This window comes from Trachurus trachurus (genome assembly GCF_905171665.1).
Source record: "Trachurus trachurus genome assembly, chromosome: 6".
Lineage (NCBI taxonomy): Eukaryota > Metazoa > Chordata > Actinopteri > Carangiformes > Carangidae > Trachurus > Trachurus trachurus.
Genome location: NC_139897.1, coordinates 30,846,389 through 30,865,886, shown reverse-complemented (window position 1 = coordinate 30,865,886; position 19,498 = coordinate 30,846,389). Strand labels below are relative to the sequence as shown.

At 42.5% G+C, this 19,498-nt stretch overlaps 2 protein-coding genes across 2 annotated transcripts in view; one reads left to right on the top strand and one right to left on the bottom strand.

The window, feature by feature from the left end:
- Nucleotides 1-616: 616 nt before the first annotated feature.
- Nucleotides 617-16,998, bottom strand: LOC310987569 (GRAM domain-containing protein 4-like). Its single transcript, XM_083973885.1, has 18 exons — nt 16,546-16,998; nt 14,544-14,652; nt 12,595-12,715; nt 11,628-11,698; nt 11,390-11,522; nt 10,620-10,645; nt 10,016-10,107; nt 9,654-9,745; nt 8,816-8,864; nt 8,643-8,714; nt 7,439-7,482; nt 7,151-7,260; nt 5,729-5,883; nt 3,419-3,566; nt 2,498-2,591; nt 2,293-2,383; nt 1,741-1,809; nt 617-923 (listed from the first exon to the last, which is right to left on the bottom strand). Exons 1-18 carry the CDS (start codon nt 16,753-16,755, stop codon nt 816-818), a joined length of 1,794 nt encoding a protein of 597 aa, XP_083830011.1. The 5' UTR covers nt 16,756-16,998; the 3' UTR covers nt 617-815.
- Nucleotides 16,999-18,558: 1,560 nt separating this feature from the next.
- The window catches only part of LOC310987226 (cytosolic 5'-nucleotidase 1A-like), a gene marked incomplete at its 5' end in the record, with an annotated part of 6,269 nt that continues 5,329 nt past the window's right edge, over nt 18,559-19,498 (top strand). The window contains one exon of the mRNA XM_083973416.1: nt 18,559-18,609. Within this exon, the coding sequence (XP_083829542.1) occupies nt 18,559-18,609 (51 nt within the window). The remainder of the gene's footprint in view (nt 18,610-19,498) is intronic.

Sequence of the window (19,498 nt, the reverse complement as noted above, 5' to 3'; positions counted from 1 at the left end):
CTGCTCGTATGTAATGTCCGACTTGTATTGAAGCCCCGAAATGCTAAATTGTCCCGAAAAAAATTAAATAAGTCTATATTTCAAGCTCGTTTTGTAGCGGAAGCTCCTGACGAACCGGGAAGAGGAGCTTCGAGAAGGTTCCGTTACAAACAAGCTTGAAATATAGACTTTTTAATTTTTTTTCAGGACAATTTCACATTTCGGGGCTTCAATACAAGACGGACATTAGTACATACGAGCAGCATGGAGGTATTTGGATGTTTTTTGGTGTGTCTTTTTGTTACGAAGACAGTTGGTATCCATTTGCAACCATTATATGGACATGCACTGCTAAGCCGAGACCCCCTGTAACTCAGAGAAGCCACGGAAGACTCTGAAACTTCTCCCAGCCCTTAGTCCACATGAGGGTGAGTAGATAATGAGTGAAATTTCAATTTTGGGTGAACTATCCCTTTAAACGGAGCAACAAGAAATCACCAGTGTGTGTGTGTGTGTGTGAGTTTTAAAGAGTGTTTTCAGCAGAGTGTATGAAATGTCATGTAATAATCCCAGCCCTCCTCAGTGTTCGTTTCCACACATGATGATAATTTAAAAAGAAGCCTATATTTAAGAATTTTTAAAAAAGTTCTTTCCTCTGACTTTTAACTTTACGTTCCTGGTTTGGGTGATTCTGATGTGAAGTCGGTGATTAGCTGGAGTCACACAGGTTGTTGTGTGTCAGTGTTAAGTCTCGAGTGACGTCACCGCTGAGAGAGAGAGAGAGACAGACAGAGGAAGTGACACGGTGTGGGGGCGGCCATCTTGGCAAGGCGTCATTACGTGTCTGGGCTGGAGGCGGCGGCGGCGCCCAGGATCTTGTTGTACTGGGTGAAGATGGCTTCGAAGGCCTCGTCTCTGTGCATCATGGCGCCGAAAACCATCGGCTGAAACGGACATTACATTTTTGTTGTTGTTTTATTTTAGTTACCATAGCAACATTAAAGCAAAATTAACAACCACTTGCTGCCCGACTGTATTCAGAAAATGTTTAATCTAAGACAAAGCCATTACAATCTCAGAGGGGTATGTATATTTAGAAAGTTAAAAACCAGAACCAACACCAAATTACAATGCACCACGGTAACAGCTGTTAATTTATGGAACAAATTGGAGAATGACTTAAAAACATGCAATACCATAATCTTATTTAAAAAAGTACTTAAAAACAGGATGATTAATTTATATGAGTGGTGACACGTGCTATGCTGCTGCTATTTTTGTTCTGTTTTCTGTATGTTTGATTGTCTTCTTTTTTTCCTCTTTTCTTTTGAGGAGGAAGGAAGTAGGGGAGGAAGAAGGGAAAGGAAAGGAAGAAGAAAGGGAAATCGAATCAAGCAGCTTCTCTCTTTTCACTGTTTTGTGATTGCTTATTTCTTTTATTAATAAATAACAAATTGTACATTTTAAATTTTTTATTTTTATTTTTTAATTAATCAGAGTTGTAATAGGGTAGGCGTAATAAGCTATGCTTCAGCCTATGCCTTTTCAGTCCAAATTTTTTACTTATTGTTTATTCAGATTGATGTTTTTCTTTATTTACTTTTTCTTTCTGGTTTGTTACTTTTCTTTTAATGACATGTATTGACTGAAATAAACTAAACTAAACTAAAGCCACCACACACGCAAACACACTCAAGTCTGTTACAAAGCTGCTTTCATTATCGTCACATCAGAGCGTCGTCTGACCCCCTCTCTTCTTACCTTCTGGGTGGATGGCGTTGCTATGGAGATGCCCATCCCAGATCCTGGCAGCACCGACAAAACTTTGTACTGAGAGAAACAGAAGAGGTGAAAAAAATTCAAATCCACGCAAACTTTATCGGCACGAACCAGCATCAGAGAAGTTTCCTCGTCCTCTCAGAGACTAGATATATAACTTTTACTCTTTGCACAATGTTACTCTCATAGAAAAGTACATGATTAAAATTATTCATGGTTTTGAAGTATGCAGCATCATAACTGCATTTCTGACGTTCATAACAAACCAAACTGTTTGGAAATCGGTCAAAAAGACTGAGCAACTTCTGGTTATTTAAGTAGAACATGAACCATAGGCTTAATGCTCTGAGGGAGCGAGCGGGCTGAGCCAAGATGGCGGCCGTGTGGCAATATCAAATTAGTTGTTTCCATTAGGACCAATTAGACCTGACAGGCCACATGTTTTGTTATTTTGGATTAATATAATCATTATTGTTTAAGATGTGTATAAAACAAGAGTCAGTAAACGGAGAACAGATTATTTGATGTTTTTACCTTCTGGATTTCTTTGATATCGACCAGTTTGATGACTTTGTTCCTCTTGGACGACCCCGACCTGGAGCTGGAGCTCTCGAAACACAGATAACTGAAGATACAGAGGAGGAGATTCAGTTCGCACAGATGTTAAACAATACTAGTTTAAACTTAAACATATAATAATAAACACTGTGATCAGAGTGCAGTTCAATAACAGACTCACTTCTCCGTGACGTAGAGGACGCCGTTGCGGATGTAGTCTGTCGGTGTCCGCCGGTCTCTGTTGATGAGGCAGCAGCGCCAACCGTTCTCACAAACTGAAACATAGATAAAAGAAATGTTTTACAGTTTTTTATTCGTCTGTGTTTTATTTTGAAGGGTTGATCCACGAGAAGATCTAAAAAACATCTGTGTGTAGTTTTCCATCTTGCCTCTGCAGCTCTAGTAACAACAGGTCGTGTCAGCCAATCAGAGGAGAGGAGGAGGATCTGAGCCTCTCTTCTGATTGGCTGACTTTTCTGAGTGATCCAACAAAAAAATAGAGCAGATTTCAGAATAAAACACTCAGAGAAACCAAATCCTGCAAGTTGTTGGATGGTGGGTCCAGGTGGTGAGGGGGCGGAGCTTTGTTGTGACATCACAAAGTGACAGGAAGTCCTGACGGCTGGTTTTAAGGCTCAGTTTCTGAATACAGGCTGTGTGCATTTCTCTGTGGACTGAGGCTTTGATACTTTCACAGTATTAATATAGAACCTAGAGCTGCTTTATAATCACACTACACATGGCATCTACCTTTATACTGTATGGAGCTTTAACACAAACATCTACCTTTATACTGTATGGAGCTTTAATACAAACATCTACCTTTATACTGTATGGAGCTTTAATACAAACATCTACCTTTATACTGTATGGAGCTTTAACACAAACATCTACCTTTATACTGTATGGAGCTTTAATACAAACATCTACCTTTATGCTGTATGGAGCTTTAATACAAACATCTACCTTTATACTGTATGGAGCTTTAACACAAACATCTACCTTTATACTGTATGGAGCTTTAATACAAACATCTACCTTTATACTGTATGGAGCTTTAACACAAACATCTGCCTGAGCTTTGAGGTGTTCATCATCTCACCTGGTAGGGGGCGCTCACTCTCCGACAGGTTGAAGACTTCATGAAAAGCTCCTCTCTTGGTGCTGTAGTATCGTCCTCCGTCCTCGTCTCTGCCGACGCCCAGAGGAGCCGCTACACTGACGCTGCCTCGACCTCCGCCACTAGTGACCTGTACGGGTGGACAGGGGGGAGGGGAGGGGAGGGATTAGCCAATCAGCAGCAGGTAAGGCGTTAAAGTGCTGGAGAATGAAGCTGCTGAAGAAGAAGAAGAGGAAGAAGAAGACGATAAAAAAAAGAATAAGAGGAAAAAAGAAGAGCAAGAGGAGAAAGAAGAAGATGAAATAAGAAGAGGAGGAGAAAGAAGATGAAAAGGAAGACGAAGAAAGGGAATAAGAAGAAGAAGAGGAAAAAAGAAGAACAAGAGGAGAAAGAAGAAGATGAAAAGGAAGTCAAAGAAAGGGAATATGAAGAAGATGATGATAAAAAAGAAGAAGAGGAAGAAGAAAAAGAGTAAAAAGAAGAAGAAAATGAGAAAGAAGATGAAAAAGAAGAAGAAGAGGAGGAAATAGAAGAGGAACCTGTCCCGTCTTACCTGAACTTTGACCTCAGGTGGATCTGACTGTCTAAACCTGAGTCTGTCCTGGGGGGCGGAGCTACAGGAGGGAGGCGGGGGGGGGGGGGGGGGTAGTAGGTGGGGGGGGGGGCATTAAGGCCTAGAGCACTGGAAAAGAGAGTAACGACACCACCATTGACTCCGTGGTAAGGGTTTAAGGGTTTTGCGTCCCGAGTGGCAGGATATGGGTATTGCAAAAGCGCCCAGAAAACTCATTCACTCCAATGTATGTGTGTTGCCCACTTGCTTGTAAATTGATGAAAACGGCCGTGTTTTTGTTTTTGGGTGTCTTGGTCACATGAAATTGCACTTATAATTTGTTTATTACAAAATGTAGATTGAAACATTAATGTAGATAACTGTTTTTTTTTTGTATTTTTTTACTACCCTATGTGTTAATGTTTATCTGTAAAGGATCCACAATGATGCTATTAACGTGGGTGATCTATAAATGTCCTTAAATTATTGAAAACACCACACTTGCTCATTCACCAACAATGCAGAGATGTCAGTTCTTGGGCGCTTTTGTAATACCCATATTCCGCCATCAGGAGGCGCTTCCATTGAACCAATGCTGTCGTTACTCTCTTTTCCAGTGCTGTATTAAGGCCCAAAGAGGAGGTGGACTGACGACAGGAGGTCTCACTCTGTTGTTCACGATCACTATTATTGATCATTGGCAGCTGATCGGTCTGATCCACTATCGGTAAACTACCTACAGTACAAACTACGACTGACTCTACACTGTGAACACACACACACACACACACACACACACACACACACACACACACACCGTCACACACACACCAGCAGCAGCAGCATCATCCTACCTGTTCACACTCAGAGAGCTGTGAGAGGAAAAACACAACAGCTCAGAGACGTGAAACCAGTCAGAACCAGTTGGAACCGGTGCAGAGATCAATGATCCAGGTTCTGGTTGTGATTGATCCTGACACTCAGAAACAATGGGCTGAACGTCAACGCACTGGATATCCGCTTATTTATTACAAATAACTTTTTTTAATTCCATTTTTTAGTATTTTACAGTGTAATCACAACATTTTTCTTTTATCTTATACTAACTTGTATATTTGTACATGAATAGCTACAAAAACCTTTATTTTTCATCCTCATCTTCTCTGTTCTTGGAGCGACTGTAACGTATCAGATCAATAAAGTCCAACTGGTTTGAATTATTAAACTGTGACCGTTTCTTTTACAGTTTGAACCTCATTTTAAGTTAAAAACATCGTTCTCTGTTAAAAGAAGTTCCCAAATTTAAACATCTTGTTCCACAATCATGTAAATCTACATATTTAATACTTGTTATCTATCAGTCCTCTGTTTTTATGGACTTTTTGTGCTAACTGTTTTATGTTTGGGGATGAAATCTAGCAACAGCGCGGTCCGGTGTATTTACACTGAGCACTCGTGTACTCAGTGTCCATTAATATGCATTGTCCCGTCTCAATAAACAAATAAATGTAAATGTAAATACATGTTAAAATAACTGAGGACTGTGTTTTATTAAAAATCAAATTGTAACATCAGATCAAACTGGATTTTGTCTACATTTTAAAACATTGTAAACTTCTAAATTACAGATTAAATCAGTTTTTTAATGCACTATTTGAATTGTCTTATATTATAGAAAATGAACTTTGGTGTAATCAACCTTTAATGATGTTTATTGTGTGTGTTTCTGTGGTACTGACCCGTCGGCTCAGCGTGGCGCCGCCTCGCTCCTTCAGCTGCAGGTCGGTCGGCAGGTTGGTCCAGATGATGAAGGGCGTGTCGAAGCGCTGACGCAGCTTAGGACAACTCTTAAAGATGAAGTCGATGATGAAGAACTTAATGCCTGCGTACACAGCTGAGGAAGAGGAGGAGGTGGGGGGAGAAGAGGAGGAGGAGGAGAGAGAGGAGGAGGAGGAGGAGGAGAGAGGAGAGAGAGGAGGAGGAGGAGGAGGAGGAGGAGGAGGAGGAGGGGGGGGGGGAGAAGAGGAGGAGGAGGAGAGAGGAGGAGAGAGAGAGGAGGAGGAGGAGGAGGAAGAGGAGGAGGAGGAGGAGGAGAGAGGAGAGAGGAGGAGGAGGAGGAGGAGGAGGAGAGAGAGAGGAGGAGGAAAGGGAAGAATAGAAGGAGGTAGAAGAGGAAGAGAAGGAGGAGGAAGAGGAGAAGGAGGAGGAGGAGGAGGAGGAAAGGGAAGAAGAGAAGGAGGTAGAAGAGGAAGAGACGGAGGAGAGGAGGAGGAGGAAGAGGAGGTGAAGGAGGAAGGAGGAAGAAGAGGATAAGAAGGAAGAAGGAGGTAGAAGAGGAGAAGGAGGAAGAGAAGGAGGAGGAGGAAAGGGAAGAAGAGAAGGAGGTAGAAGAGGAAGAGGAGGAGAAGGAGGAAGAGAAGGAGGAGGAAAGGGAAGAAGAGAAGGAGGTAGAAGAGGAAGAGGAGGAGAAGGAGGAAGAGAAGGAGGAGGAAAGGGAAGAAGAGAAGGAGGTAGAAGAGGAAGAGAAGGAGGAGAGGAGGAGAAGGAGGAGGAAGAGGAGGAGGTAGAAGAGGAAAAGGAGGAGGAGAGGAGGGAGAAGGAGGAGGAAGAGGAGGAGGTAGAAGAGGAAAAGAAGGAGGAGAGGAGGGAGAAGGAGGAGGAAGAGGAGGAGGTAGAAGAGGAAAAGAAGGAGGAGAGGAGGGAGAAGGAGGAGGAAGAGGAGGAGGTAGAAGAGGAAGAGGAGGAAGAGAAGGAAGAAGGAGGAGGTAGAAGAGGAGGAGGAAGAGAAGGATTAGGAGGACAAGGAGAAGGAAGGAGGTGGAGGAAGAGGAGGAAGAAGGAGGAGGAAGAGGAGGAGGTAGAAGAGGAAGAGAAGGAGGAGGAGGAAAGAGTAGAAGAGGAAGAGGAGGAAGAAGAGAAGGAGGAGGAGGAGGAAAAAGAGGAGGAGGAAGAAAGAGGAGGAAGAGGAGAAGGAGGGGGTGGAAGAAAGAGGAGGAAGAAGAGGAAGAAGTGGAGGAAGAAGAGGAGGAGAAGAAGGAGGAGTTTATTTAAAACGTCGTTTCTGTTGATGTTCATTTTGTTGTGATGTCAGAGAGGACAACTGACGGTCGTGTGACAGTAATAAACTGAACGTGTGTGTGTGTGTGAAAAGTGAAACGTACCGATGAAGAATCCCAGCAGTTTGTACGGCAGCAGGCAGGAGGAGACGAAGGCCAACCACAGACCCACGTACAGTTTCTGGGTCAACTCAGGCTGCACCCACATGAACAGGCTGCACACACACACACACACACACACACACACACACACACACACACGGTATTAGATGTGTGTATGTTTGCACCATCATGCCTGTGTGTGTGTGTGTGTGTGTGTGTGTGTGTGTGTGTGTGTGTGTGTGTGTGTGTGTGTGTGCGTGTGTGTGTGTGTGTGTGTGTGTGTGAACTCACTTCTTGATCTTCTCCAGGATGTTGGCCATCCTCCCAAACAGATTCTGCGTGACGACAAAACAACAAAAACAACATCTGAGTTTCTGTGGAGGAGTGTGAGCTCTGAGTCCGACGTGAAACAGAGGAAACTAACGAGTGGTTTTAGTCACGACGACGAACAAAAACAGTTAGATTCACTATTTTTTATTAACATATGTTGGGATAAATACACTTTTGGTTTATTTTTAGATTAGAAAATATGCGTTTTAAGTTAAAACGCATATTTTCTAATTTAACTTGTGTTGTGAAGTTCATTTCTGGTTTTATTCTGCTCTTTAAAAGTCTGCTGCGTCTTGTTCTCCCTCTTCAGGTGTTTACAAACCATCTTCCTGTTTACAACATCATCATAAACATCCCGTTTCATGTTGTTTATCTTGTTCCACAGCTGTGGTATAATCACAACGATTCAAAACAACTTCATCCACAAACTCCGAAACCTCTGAAGAAACGTCCTCTGTGTGTCCTCAGGATATAAGTTTATATAATATAAGTTTCATAAATGTCTTTGTTTTTTGTTTTTTTGTTTGATACCTGATATACGAAGCAGGATTTAAAGGAATAGTTCACCAAAAAAAAATTAAATTCAGTCATTAGTGTCTCACTCTCATGCTGATGAATACTCCGGAGTAGTTTTTTATTCCTCAAAGTGCATCTGGAGACCCGGGAGGCCGGTTTGTAGTCCAAACTTTATACGAAAGTCAATAGGGTCCGACACAAAAACGTCCATAAAACTACACAAAAACCATTTAATAGTCCTCCACACTGCTCGTCCACTGCAATCCACGTGTCCTGAAGGGAGATAGTCCAGAGTTTACTGGAAACTACCTCATTTAGGACGTTTGTACAGCCTAAACAGTCCTGGATTTAATTTGCCTGGGGCGCACTCTTATGGACGTTTTAGTTCTAGGCGCTATTAATCTCATATAAAGTTTTCGTTCGGCCTCCCGGGTTTCCAGATGCACAGGAATAAAAAACTACTCCCGAGTATTCATCAGCATGAGGGTGAGTCACTATGAATTTCATTTTTTGGTGAACTATTCCTTTAACTTCAGGTTTAACTCTGGGTTTTCGGTCCTGCTACAGACTCGTCCTTCACTTTATTGCATCCTCGGCCTTGTTACCTTATCACCATGGTAACTGATGCTGATGCTGATGGACTCCTCACCTGAGCTTTCTGAGCCACGTCCAGAACCAGCTGGAACTTCTCCGACACCGTCAGATCTTCTTTAGGAGGCTCCTGCAGAGAGAAACGGAGCCGATCGATCAGATCTAATCAATAACCTGTGACTGAGTGACCTGTCCAGCAGGCGCCATGACGACGGACAGACAGATTCTCACCAGAGGCTCCGACACTTCCGGTACGATGCTCCACTGGATCCTCCAGCCTCTGGCAGCAGTGCATCATGGGAAAAGGACAGGGGACACATGAATTCAACAACGAAACACTTAATAAAGGATAATTACTGTTTTTTACAATCTGGACCTTATTTCTAGCATAAAATACGATCATTTCCTCACCCAGATAACTTTGGTGTCATTACAAGTGTAATATCCACGTATATCCGTATAATGTGAGTCTACAGGGCAGCAGAATGCAGCCTCTAAATAACACATTATCTGCAGAGAAACTCCTTCATTTCACCAATATTTAGTTATGATAGGCTAGTGCTATTCCCCTCTGAGTCCGGGGTTAGCTGTTATCAACTTCCGGGGTCTGTAGGTTGACCTACTGACCTCTGACCTGGATGCCGAAGCAGAATGATTATTATCAGAATGAGCCGGGCAGCGGTCAGTAGGTCAACCCACAGACCCCGGATGTTGATAACAGCTAACCCCGGACTCAGAGGGGAATAGCACTAGCCTATCAGAACTAAATATTGGTGAAATGAAGGAGTTTCTCTGCAGATAATGTGTTATTTAGAGGCTGCATTCTGCTGCCCTGTAGAATCCATTATATGGATATACGCGCCTCTCGGCTGGAGCTCATTTCGTCGGAACGACTTGTAATGACACCAAAGTTATCTGGGGGAGGAAATGATCGTATTTTATGCTAGAAATAAGGTCCAGATTGTAAAAAAAACGGCAATATCTCTTTAAAAGTACAGATTCCCACTGAAGTATCGACTCTGTGATTGGCTGACGAGGTAGAGAGGGGGGCGGGGCTTAGACTACTGACCTGGAGATGAGGTAATTTAAGGAGAGGCGCAGGATGGCGAGGAACAGGAACATGGGGACGACCCAGCCGTGCCACGCCGCGTACATGTAGAACTACACACACACACACACACACACACACACACACACACACACACACACACACACACACACACACACACACACACACACACACACACACACACAATATATTGTGTTGGTAGATCAAAGACAAACACTGAGCCTCAGGCCAGGTGTGTGTGTGTGTGTGTGTGTGTGTGTGTGTGTGTGTGTGTGTGTGTGTGTGTGTGTGTGTGTGTGTGTGTGTGTGTGTGTGTGTGTGTGTGTGTGTGTGTGTGTGTGTGTGTGTGTGTGTGGCCTCACGATGAAGGCGATGGCCGACGTGTAGACGGAGAACCAGCTGGACAGAGCGGACAGGTTCCTCGTGAAGTTGGTCACAGGTCTGAATCCTCGCTCTGCAGACAGGACGGACAAACAAACCGACCAATCAGAGGCCGGGGAACTGAAACTGACACTGAAACTTCTAAAAAAAATCTAAAACGACGTCTTGTGGCCCAGGTGTTGGTTTATTTAGAGAGTGAAAAGCAAAAGTTTCCTCATTTCTAACAGAAACATTAGAGCAAGTAAAGGTGGGAAAACCAGCATCAATGCAGCGCAGGATTGTGATATTTTGTGGCAACTGACAAACACAAAGAATCGATTTATTGATTAAATTACAAAATATGAATTGAAATTTGAAGTGAAAGTGAAATCTTCTTCAAAAAAGGAAAAATAATCAAAATGTGTCTGAAAATGTTTCTGAAGGATCATAAAATAGTCATAATATAACATACTGAGACTTATAGGTATAGTAATAATATTGTATCGTGGGGCCTCTAGTTCATTTAGTTTATTCAAAATTGACAAAAAAAGCCCATAAATACAAGATAAACAAGGAAAAGCTATAATAATTTAAAGAAGTACTCACTGAGTCGTCTCATGTTTTCAGTCAATCTGTGAAACAGAAACTAGTTCATTATTCATTCAAACAGCCAAACAGTTACAGGTTTAGGTGACGTGTACCTGATGTTGTTATAATATAATAATAATGAATAAATAAACAAACTTTATTTATAAAGCACTTATCATAACTGAACACAATACAAACAGCTTCACAACAAGAAATAAAAACTACAGATTCACAATAACTGTTTTTGTTTTTTTTGCTCCAATAACCAACAACTTCCTGCTTCTTGTCACCGATGTTGATACCATTATCATTTATATTCACACCTGAGGTTTAGAAAGACTGAGACGTGGTGAGTAAAGATGAATTTAACTTTATAGTTCTGCCTCTGACTCAACACAATAATATAACCGAACCAACAGACCAATAGAACAGTTATAACTCTTCAAAAACCAACATTTGTTATTGTTTCAAAGCAAAAAAGACTGAAAACGAGTGAAATCAGGCTGATGTTGGCTCATTAAAATTGGCTCTAGTGATCGGTAAAAAAATGATTTTGTCCGATTATTATCAGCCAATATTGGGCCGATAATTATCTGTAACGATAGTTCTTGTGCATCCCTAATAAAACCCTAGCAACAAAATTAAAGGACAAGACAAAACAGCGAAACATACATTCAAAGGAAAAATCAAAACTAAAAGAAAAGTTAATCTTCACAAGAATAAAGAACCAAATATTTAGCCAAACTATTTTAAAAGGTCTGATAGAAACTCCCCCACGTGTCTCTCACCTCTTCCCGCTCAGCGGTTCGTCCGTCTCCTCCGTCTTCTCCTCCGGCTGGAAGCGGAAGTCTTCGATGTAAACGCCGACGCGCTCGTAGAGCCACTTGAGGAAACTGTCGGACAGAGTTTCCTTCTGTTTCTCTGAGGACGAACGAAAACAAAACGAAACAAACGAACCAATGTCATCGTTGTTTAGATTTTATTCATGTTTTTATTTTTCAGGCGTGAGGTGCTGGTGCAGCTCACCTGTAGCGCCGGCTGCAGGCGGAGGCGGAGGCGGCGGGGCTTTAGGCGGCAGAGACGGCGAGTCCTCAAGTCTAAGAGAAGAGAAAAAATCAATGAATCAGTGAGTGAGTGAGGTCACGTGTAAACCAGCAGCTGGAGAGGGGATGGGGAAGATTAGGATTGATGTATCTATAATATGTATTTATTATTGTTGTATTGTTGTTTATTATTGTTCTTTCAGCCCTGAATGCACTTTATATTTTTATATTCTTATATCTATCTGTTTTTTTTTTTATGTATGATCAGTACTGTGCTGCTGCTGGAACCTCAATTTCCCTGGGGGTAACCTTCCAAGGGATTAATAAAGTACATCTATCTATCTATCTATCTATCTATCTATCTATCTATCTATCTATCTATCTATCTATCTATCTATCTATCTATCTATCTATCTATCTATCTATCTATCTATCTATCTATCTATCTATCTATCTATCTATCTATCTATCTATCTATCTATCTATCTATCTATCTATCTATCTATCTATCTATCTATCTATCCAGGGTTCCTACAGCTTAAGCCAGGTTCAATTTAAGACTTTTTAAGACTTTTTTAATGCCACTTGAAATTAAATTTAAGACCGACTTCATAATAAACACAAATGCAGAAAAAAACAGAAAAAAAAACACCACATCAATTACATACTGTAGGGTTAGGGACAATTTTAGCCACTTTCCTATGTGATCCAAGGTAAAGTGACTGCTACATGAACATTAGATTATGTCTCTTTCCAGCTGTCCTTTCAAAATAAATGCATAAAAAGTCCGGAAAAAAAACAAACACTGACTCGGGAGCTGTTGGCGGTGAGAAATTTAGCGTTGACGGCCGCCACGAACTTCTCTATGTCGAATGAATGTTACCAATTACTTTGAGATTTGAGACAAATTACAAGCAACCATAAAAATAAAGTTTGGTGTTTTGAATCACCTGGCTCTCAGGGCGTCGTTGACCCTCTGCTCCAGCTCCAGGCGGCGGCCGCGCTCCTTCTCCAGCTCCTGCTTCAGCGCCTCCACGCTCGACTCCTCCTTCAGCTTCCTCAGCTCCTCCTCTGGGAACACACGGTCACACGGTCACACGATGATGACATCACCGGGTCTGACCCTCCTCCACCTGGTGATGTCATCACCCCCCAGGTACCCGCTCTCTATGTGTTTTTAATTGATTTTATTTATCTATTTATTATAGATGTTTTATTTATTTTTATATTTTTCTTAACTTGCACTTTAAGGACTGCACCCAATTTCGTTGTACTTGTGCAATGACAATAAAGACATTCAATTCAATTTGAGGCAAAGCTACATATTTTTTTTATTTTATTCAACTGCTCTGAAAAGATTCTTTTTATCTTTATTTTTATTGATTAATTCTGTTTTTATTTTGCATTTATTTATTATAATCAATCTGAACTACGGTGGCCCTGAAGGCTCAACTCACTGCAGCTTGAGAAAACACACGTAAAGACACAAACCTGCTACGACTTAAAACTCACAGCACAACAGGAAGTGTTGGAGTGTGACATGCTTTACACAAGGCCAACATTTACGTATGAAAAACGCTTCTTCTTTTTTTTAATTGGTCTTTTGTAATATTCAAATTTTGTGAGATATTGAGTTTTTGGTCTTCATTAAATTGTAAAAAGTCATTACAATTAAAAGTAATTTTAGTTAGTTAGTTAGTTTTAGTTTATTTTGGACATGTTAAAAGAAATAAAACATAATACAGTAATGGACAGACATAACAAATAAATACAATACATGAACAAAAATAAAATAATTGAAAATACAGATAATTAGATTTTTTTTGTTTGTTTGTTTTTTTCATATCCGAAAGGAAGTGGGAAGAAGTAGGCCTAAAACTTATTTACTCCCACCCCTTATTCATAAATGATCTATCAAGCTTTTCTTGTCATTATAATATACTTAATTAAATAAATAAAGACATTAAATGTTTCATATTGTGTGTAATGGATCTATATAACGTATTAGTTTCACTCTTTAAATTGAATTACTGACATTAATAAACTTTTCCGTCATATTCTAATTTATAGAGAAGAACCAAAATGGCGTCGTCAGTATATAGTGATTGATTTCAGACACAGACCATGTTATTGATCAGAAAGACTGTTAGTTTCCTCCACACACACATTTTAGTTTTGCTGAGAGTTTATGTAATTTCTGAATTTACAGCATAGTGTGTGTGTGTGTCTTTGTGTGTTTTCTTCAGCTGCAGTGTGTGTGTGTGTGTGTGTGTGTGTGTGTGTGTGTGTGTGTGTGTGTGTGTGTGTGTGTGTGTGTGAGTTCATATTTACAACTGTACTGAGATTCAAAAGGAACTTTATGTGCCGACGCGTGAATGTAAAGTCTCATAAAAAATGAATAAGTGTTTAAATAATAAATTATTTTCACTCAGAGTTTAATGTTTGAACGTGAACCACCCTTTTTTCACGATGACATCACCTCTTCATCATCATCATCATCATCATCATCATCATCATCATCATCATCATCATCGGTTCCTACTCCTATTTTATAACGACTGACTTGATTTAATTGCTCCAAATACTATTAGTAATTTTATAGAAAGAAACACAATGTCCTTATTCGCCTGTGTGTGTGTGTGTGTGTGTGTGTGTGTGTGTGTGTGTGTGTGTGTGTGTGTCAGATGAGGTCGTCAGGGTTATTAATAGCTGTGAGTGTGTGTGTGTGTTACATAAACTATATTGACGGATTACCCAGCATGCCGCTGTGCTCCGAGGCGTTTTGTTCTGAAACCATCAAATTAGAAACAGGACAACACTCTCTCTGCTTTTTAGAAATAAATAAATAAATAAATAAAGAATTTATTTACATCTTTGACCTGAAAGTTGTGTCACTCACGTAGGAAGTGTTTCTCCAACAGGGCGATCTCCAGGTGACCTTTGACCTCGTTCAGGTCCGTCGTCCTCAAGTCGTCCTGCAGAGCCGCAGAGAACGCACCCGGACCGGCCTGTCGACCAATCAGAGCAGAGAATCAGAAGCAGTTACAGACAGACAGGTGTGTGTGTGTGTCGGGCGGAGCCATAAAACCATAACCATATATAAACCATGAGGTAACTTTTCCTCGATAGAAAGGATAGAAAGTCGATCGGTTTCATTCATTCATGTTTTGACAGACAAGACAAATAATTAATGATAATGAGTATTGCTTTGAAAGAAAATGTGAAGGAGAACTCAGATGCGTGACAAAACATGTCAACGTCATGTTTACAGACTGTAAATCTATTATGTTGTCTTTGAAAGCTGCTTGAATATAAATTATATAGTATATAGTATGGTGTTATAATAGGCCATCCTGTTTTATCTATCTGAAACTGTTGTATAGTGTCGTCATTACATCTGTCATGTTCAATTTTTGACAGAAAATAAATATTTAAAACATGAATGAATGAATGAATTTATTTGGAACGAATGTGTCTAAAATGAAGAAAGAAAAAAAACAAAAAATATATATATCAACAAAAATTAATAATCTAAGCATCATCAAATCATAATATGCAAATGTTCGAAAAAGGAGTGGGAAGAAGCTGTCTATCCATCCATCTATCCATCCATCTATCACATTGTCCCCCTCTGCCGCATTGCAAGCTACTGTTTCCGTGCTTATGTTAACCCTCCCGTAGAAATGTATAGGGGTTGAATGGGGTCGTAACATCTATCTATCTATCCATCTCTTTAATTTCACTTGTGAGTATAAGAGAACATTTAAACTTGACAAAAATAGTTATTTGAGTTTTATTGTGAAATATATCGATATCGACTAATATGAAAAACATAGAGAGCCTAAGCGGAAGCAGGAAGTAACGGTCGCCATGGGCCCTCAATTCGGAAAAAATCTCCATGAAAGTGAACAGGACTCTAAATTTTATTTTGTGATCCAGTTGAATTGTGCCATGAGAAAAATATCTGACCTTAACCTACTTAAAACATCACGTTTCATGCCGAGAAATCAGCAGTCGTCACACAAAATTAGGGTTGTTCGGTATACCGGTACTTGATTGGTACCGGGGTACTGAGGCATTTAAAAAGGTACTATACTGCGCGTAGATGGGACCGGTACTTTCATTTTGCGCCGCCAGCAGCGGTGACGTCGCCACGTGAAGTCGCCGCATTGTAATTTGAGCCGAGGCGAGTGAGTGACTCTCTCTCTATGTTAGTGTGTGAACACAGTGAAAGAGCGCTATGCGGAGATGAATTAACGGAACGATATAGTTGATGGAAAAAAAAAAAAGCAGAGTCAATTTGTGGCTTGGTCTTGATTCTGTGGCGTTGCACCACACATTGGTCTACGTATGGGAAATGATAGGTGTGTGTTTGAGTAAAATGAACGTTTGTGTTTCATTCTATAACAAATTTTCCCCAAAATTACAACTGGTCAAAATAACAAAAAGAGATGCAGTGTTTTCAGATTTAATTTAGGAAGAGTTCAGATTAATATAGATGGAAATTTCAATTTTAATCCTGCAGCAGCAGTGATTGTTTATTGATTTACTGATTATATAGTTCTAAGATTTTCTATTAAAATAAAGTCAATAATGACATTTTATGTGTTCTCTTATTAAGTACCTGGAAAAGTACCGAAAAGTATCGAAAAACATTTTGGTACCGGTACAACATTTTGTTGTTGGTATCGTGACAACACTACACAAAATACATTCTTCTGTTGCCGTTTTACAACAAACTGCTGATTTCTTGGCATGAAACGTGATGTTTTAAACAGGTAGAGGTCAGATATTTTTCTCATGGCACAATTCAATCGGGTCATGAAATAAAATGTTGGCGACGTTACTTCTTGCTTCCGCTTCGGCTCTCTGTAACTGTGTGTGTGTGTGTGTGTCCTCACCTGGGCGTCGCTCTGCTGCTCTCCATCGTCCCTCAGCTCCTCCGACGGCTCTCTGATGGACATGCGATGTTTCACCGTGGCCGCCGCCGCCGCCGCCACCGCCCCCTCGTCGGCGCCCTCGGTGTCCGACGTGTTGGGCGACTCGGCCAGATCCAGGAACTCGTCCCGCCTCTGGCCCCGGAACCGGATCTTGTCCAGACGCTTCAGCATCGTAGTGGTGGTGGGCGTCGCCGAGAGACCGGGCTCTACCGGGACATGGCCGCCGACCAATCAGCTGCAGAGACTGAGCAGAGGGGGCGGAGCCACAGGAAGCACTGATCAATGAAGGACCCACAAATATAATATCATTAACTAATCAATTAAGACCTGCTGCTTTATTCAAACGTAACTTTATTCTACATGAACAAAAAAGAATCAACTCCAATAAAAACATGTTCAGAAACTGTTCAATCGATCAATCAATCTAATCTGAAATGAATCAGCACGAACAGATACAAGTGTCCAAGATTAAAATGAATCCAGATGTTGAGACTAAACAGCTGCAGAGGATTCCTGCAGCTGCAACATGTTTTAACCTCTGAACGTCTCCAGGGCTTTTATTTTGAAACTCACTGAACTTTATTGTGAGTTCTAGTGGAGGATTGATTCACAAAAAGGTCGGATAATTGATCACCATTATTTGCAAATTAATGAATTATATACAATATTATTAAATACTGGACTTATCCCCTCCTTGAACCGCCACCTTACCGTGGTGGAGGGGTTTGAGCACCCGAATGATCCTAGGAGCTATGTTGTCCGGGGCTTAATGCCCCTGGTAGGGTCTCCCAAGGCAAACAGGTCCTAGGTGACGGGTCAGACTAAGAGCGGTTCCAAGCCCCAGGCCCAATCCCCGGACAACGACTCTGGCTTTAGGGACATGGAATGTCACCTCGCTGGGGGAGAAAGAGCCTGAGCTTGTGCGGGAGGTTGAGCGGTACCGGCTAGAGATAGTCGCCTCCACCTCCACGCACAGCCTGGGCTCTGGAACCCAACTCCTTGAGAGAGGTTGGACTCTCTTCCACTCTGGAGTTGCCCACGGTGAGAGGTGGTGAGCTGGTGTGGGCTTGCTCATAGCTCCCCAGCTCAGCCGCCATGTGTTGGAGTTCTCCCCACTTAACGAGAGGGTCGCTTCCCTGCGCCTACGGGTCGGGGATAGGTCTCTCCTGGAGGCCCTGGGAGGGGTGCTGGAAAGTGCACCAACTGGGGACTCCATCGTTCTGTTGGGGGACTTCAACGCTCACATGGGCAGCGACAGTGTTACCTGGAGAGGTGTGATTGGGAGGAACGGCCTCCCCGATCTGAACCCGAGCGGTGTTTTGTTATTGGACTTCTGTGCTAGCCACAGTCTGTCCATAACGAACACCATGTTCAAGCATAAGGGTGTCCATCAGTGCACGTGGCACCAGGACACCCTAGGCCGGGGGTCAATGATCGACTTTGTAGTCGTGTCATCTGACCTCCGGCCGTATGTCTTGGACACTCGGGTGAAGAGAGGGGCTGAGCTGTCAACTGATCACCACCTGGTGGTGAGTTGGATCCGCTGGCAGGGGAAGAAGCTGGTCAGACTTGGCAGACCCAAGCGTATCGTGAGGGTCTGCTGGGAACGTCTGGCAGAATCCCCTGTCAGGGAGGTCTTCAACTCCCACCTCCGGGAGAGCTTTGACCGGATTCCGAGGGAGGCCGGAGACATTGAGTCCGAATGGACCGTGTTCTCCACTTGCACTGTTGACGCGGCCGTCCGGAGCTGTGGCCGTAAGGTCTCCAGTGCCTGTCGCAGTGGCAATCCCCGAACCCGGTGGTGGACACCGGAAGTAAGGGATGCCGTCAAGCTGAAGAAGGAGTCCTACCGAGCCTGGCTAGCTCGGGGGACTCCCGAGGCAGCCGACGGGTACCGACAGGCCAAGCGGACGGCAGCCCGGGCGGTCACGGAAGCAAAAACTCGGGTCTCGGATCGGTGCAGCGGCCGCAGTAATGCGGTCATTGTATCGGTTCGTCGTGGTGAGGAAGGAGCTGAGCCGAAAGGCAACGCTCTCGATTTACCGGTCGATCTACGTTCCCACCCTCACCTATGGTCATGAACTCTGGGTCATGACCGAAAGAACTGGATCCCGGATACAAGCGGCCGAAATGAGTTTCCTCCGCAGGGTGACAGGGCGCTCCCTTAGAGATAGGGTGAGGAGCTCTGTCACCCGGGAGGAGCTCGGAGTAGAGCCGCTGCTCCTCCACATCGAGAGGAGCCAGCTGAGGTGGCTCGGGCACCGGTATAGGATGCCCCCTGGACGCCTCCCTCGGGAGGTGTTCCGGGCATGTCCCACCGGGAGGAGGCCCCGAGGAAGACCCAGGACACGCTGGAGTGACTACGTTACTCGGCTGGCCTGGGAACGCCTTGGGGTCCCCCCGGAAGAGCTGGAGGAAGTGTCCGGGGAGAGGGAAGTCTGGGGATCCCTGCTCTGACTGCTGCCCCCGTGACCCGGACTCGGATAATGCGGCGGACAATGGATGGATGGATGTCTGATATGATCATAAACTGTGTTTTTAGGGTTTGGTCTTATTAATAAGTGTCACTTTTCAATATTTTAGGGCAAACAAATTAATAAACAGATTTCTCCAGATTAATTTATAAATAATGAGTAGAAACCAGATGAAAATGATACAGCTGAGCTCAGGTGCCTGACTCACATGTGTTAAACTGTAGCCTATATTGTTGTTCATAATTAATAGAATAAGCATAATTTCCATTACCTTTTGTTTTTCCTTGTTATTTATCTAATTAGTAAGTTATTTAGTCATTTAATTGAACACTTTGTGTTGACTAACATATTATAGGTGTGAACGTGTGTGTGTGTGTGTTTGCGAGGTGGTTTGTTTCTGTGTGTGTGTGTCTCCATCACTGATACGGAAAGTCTTACAA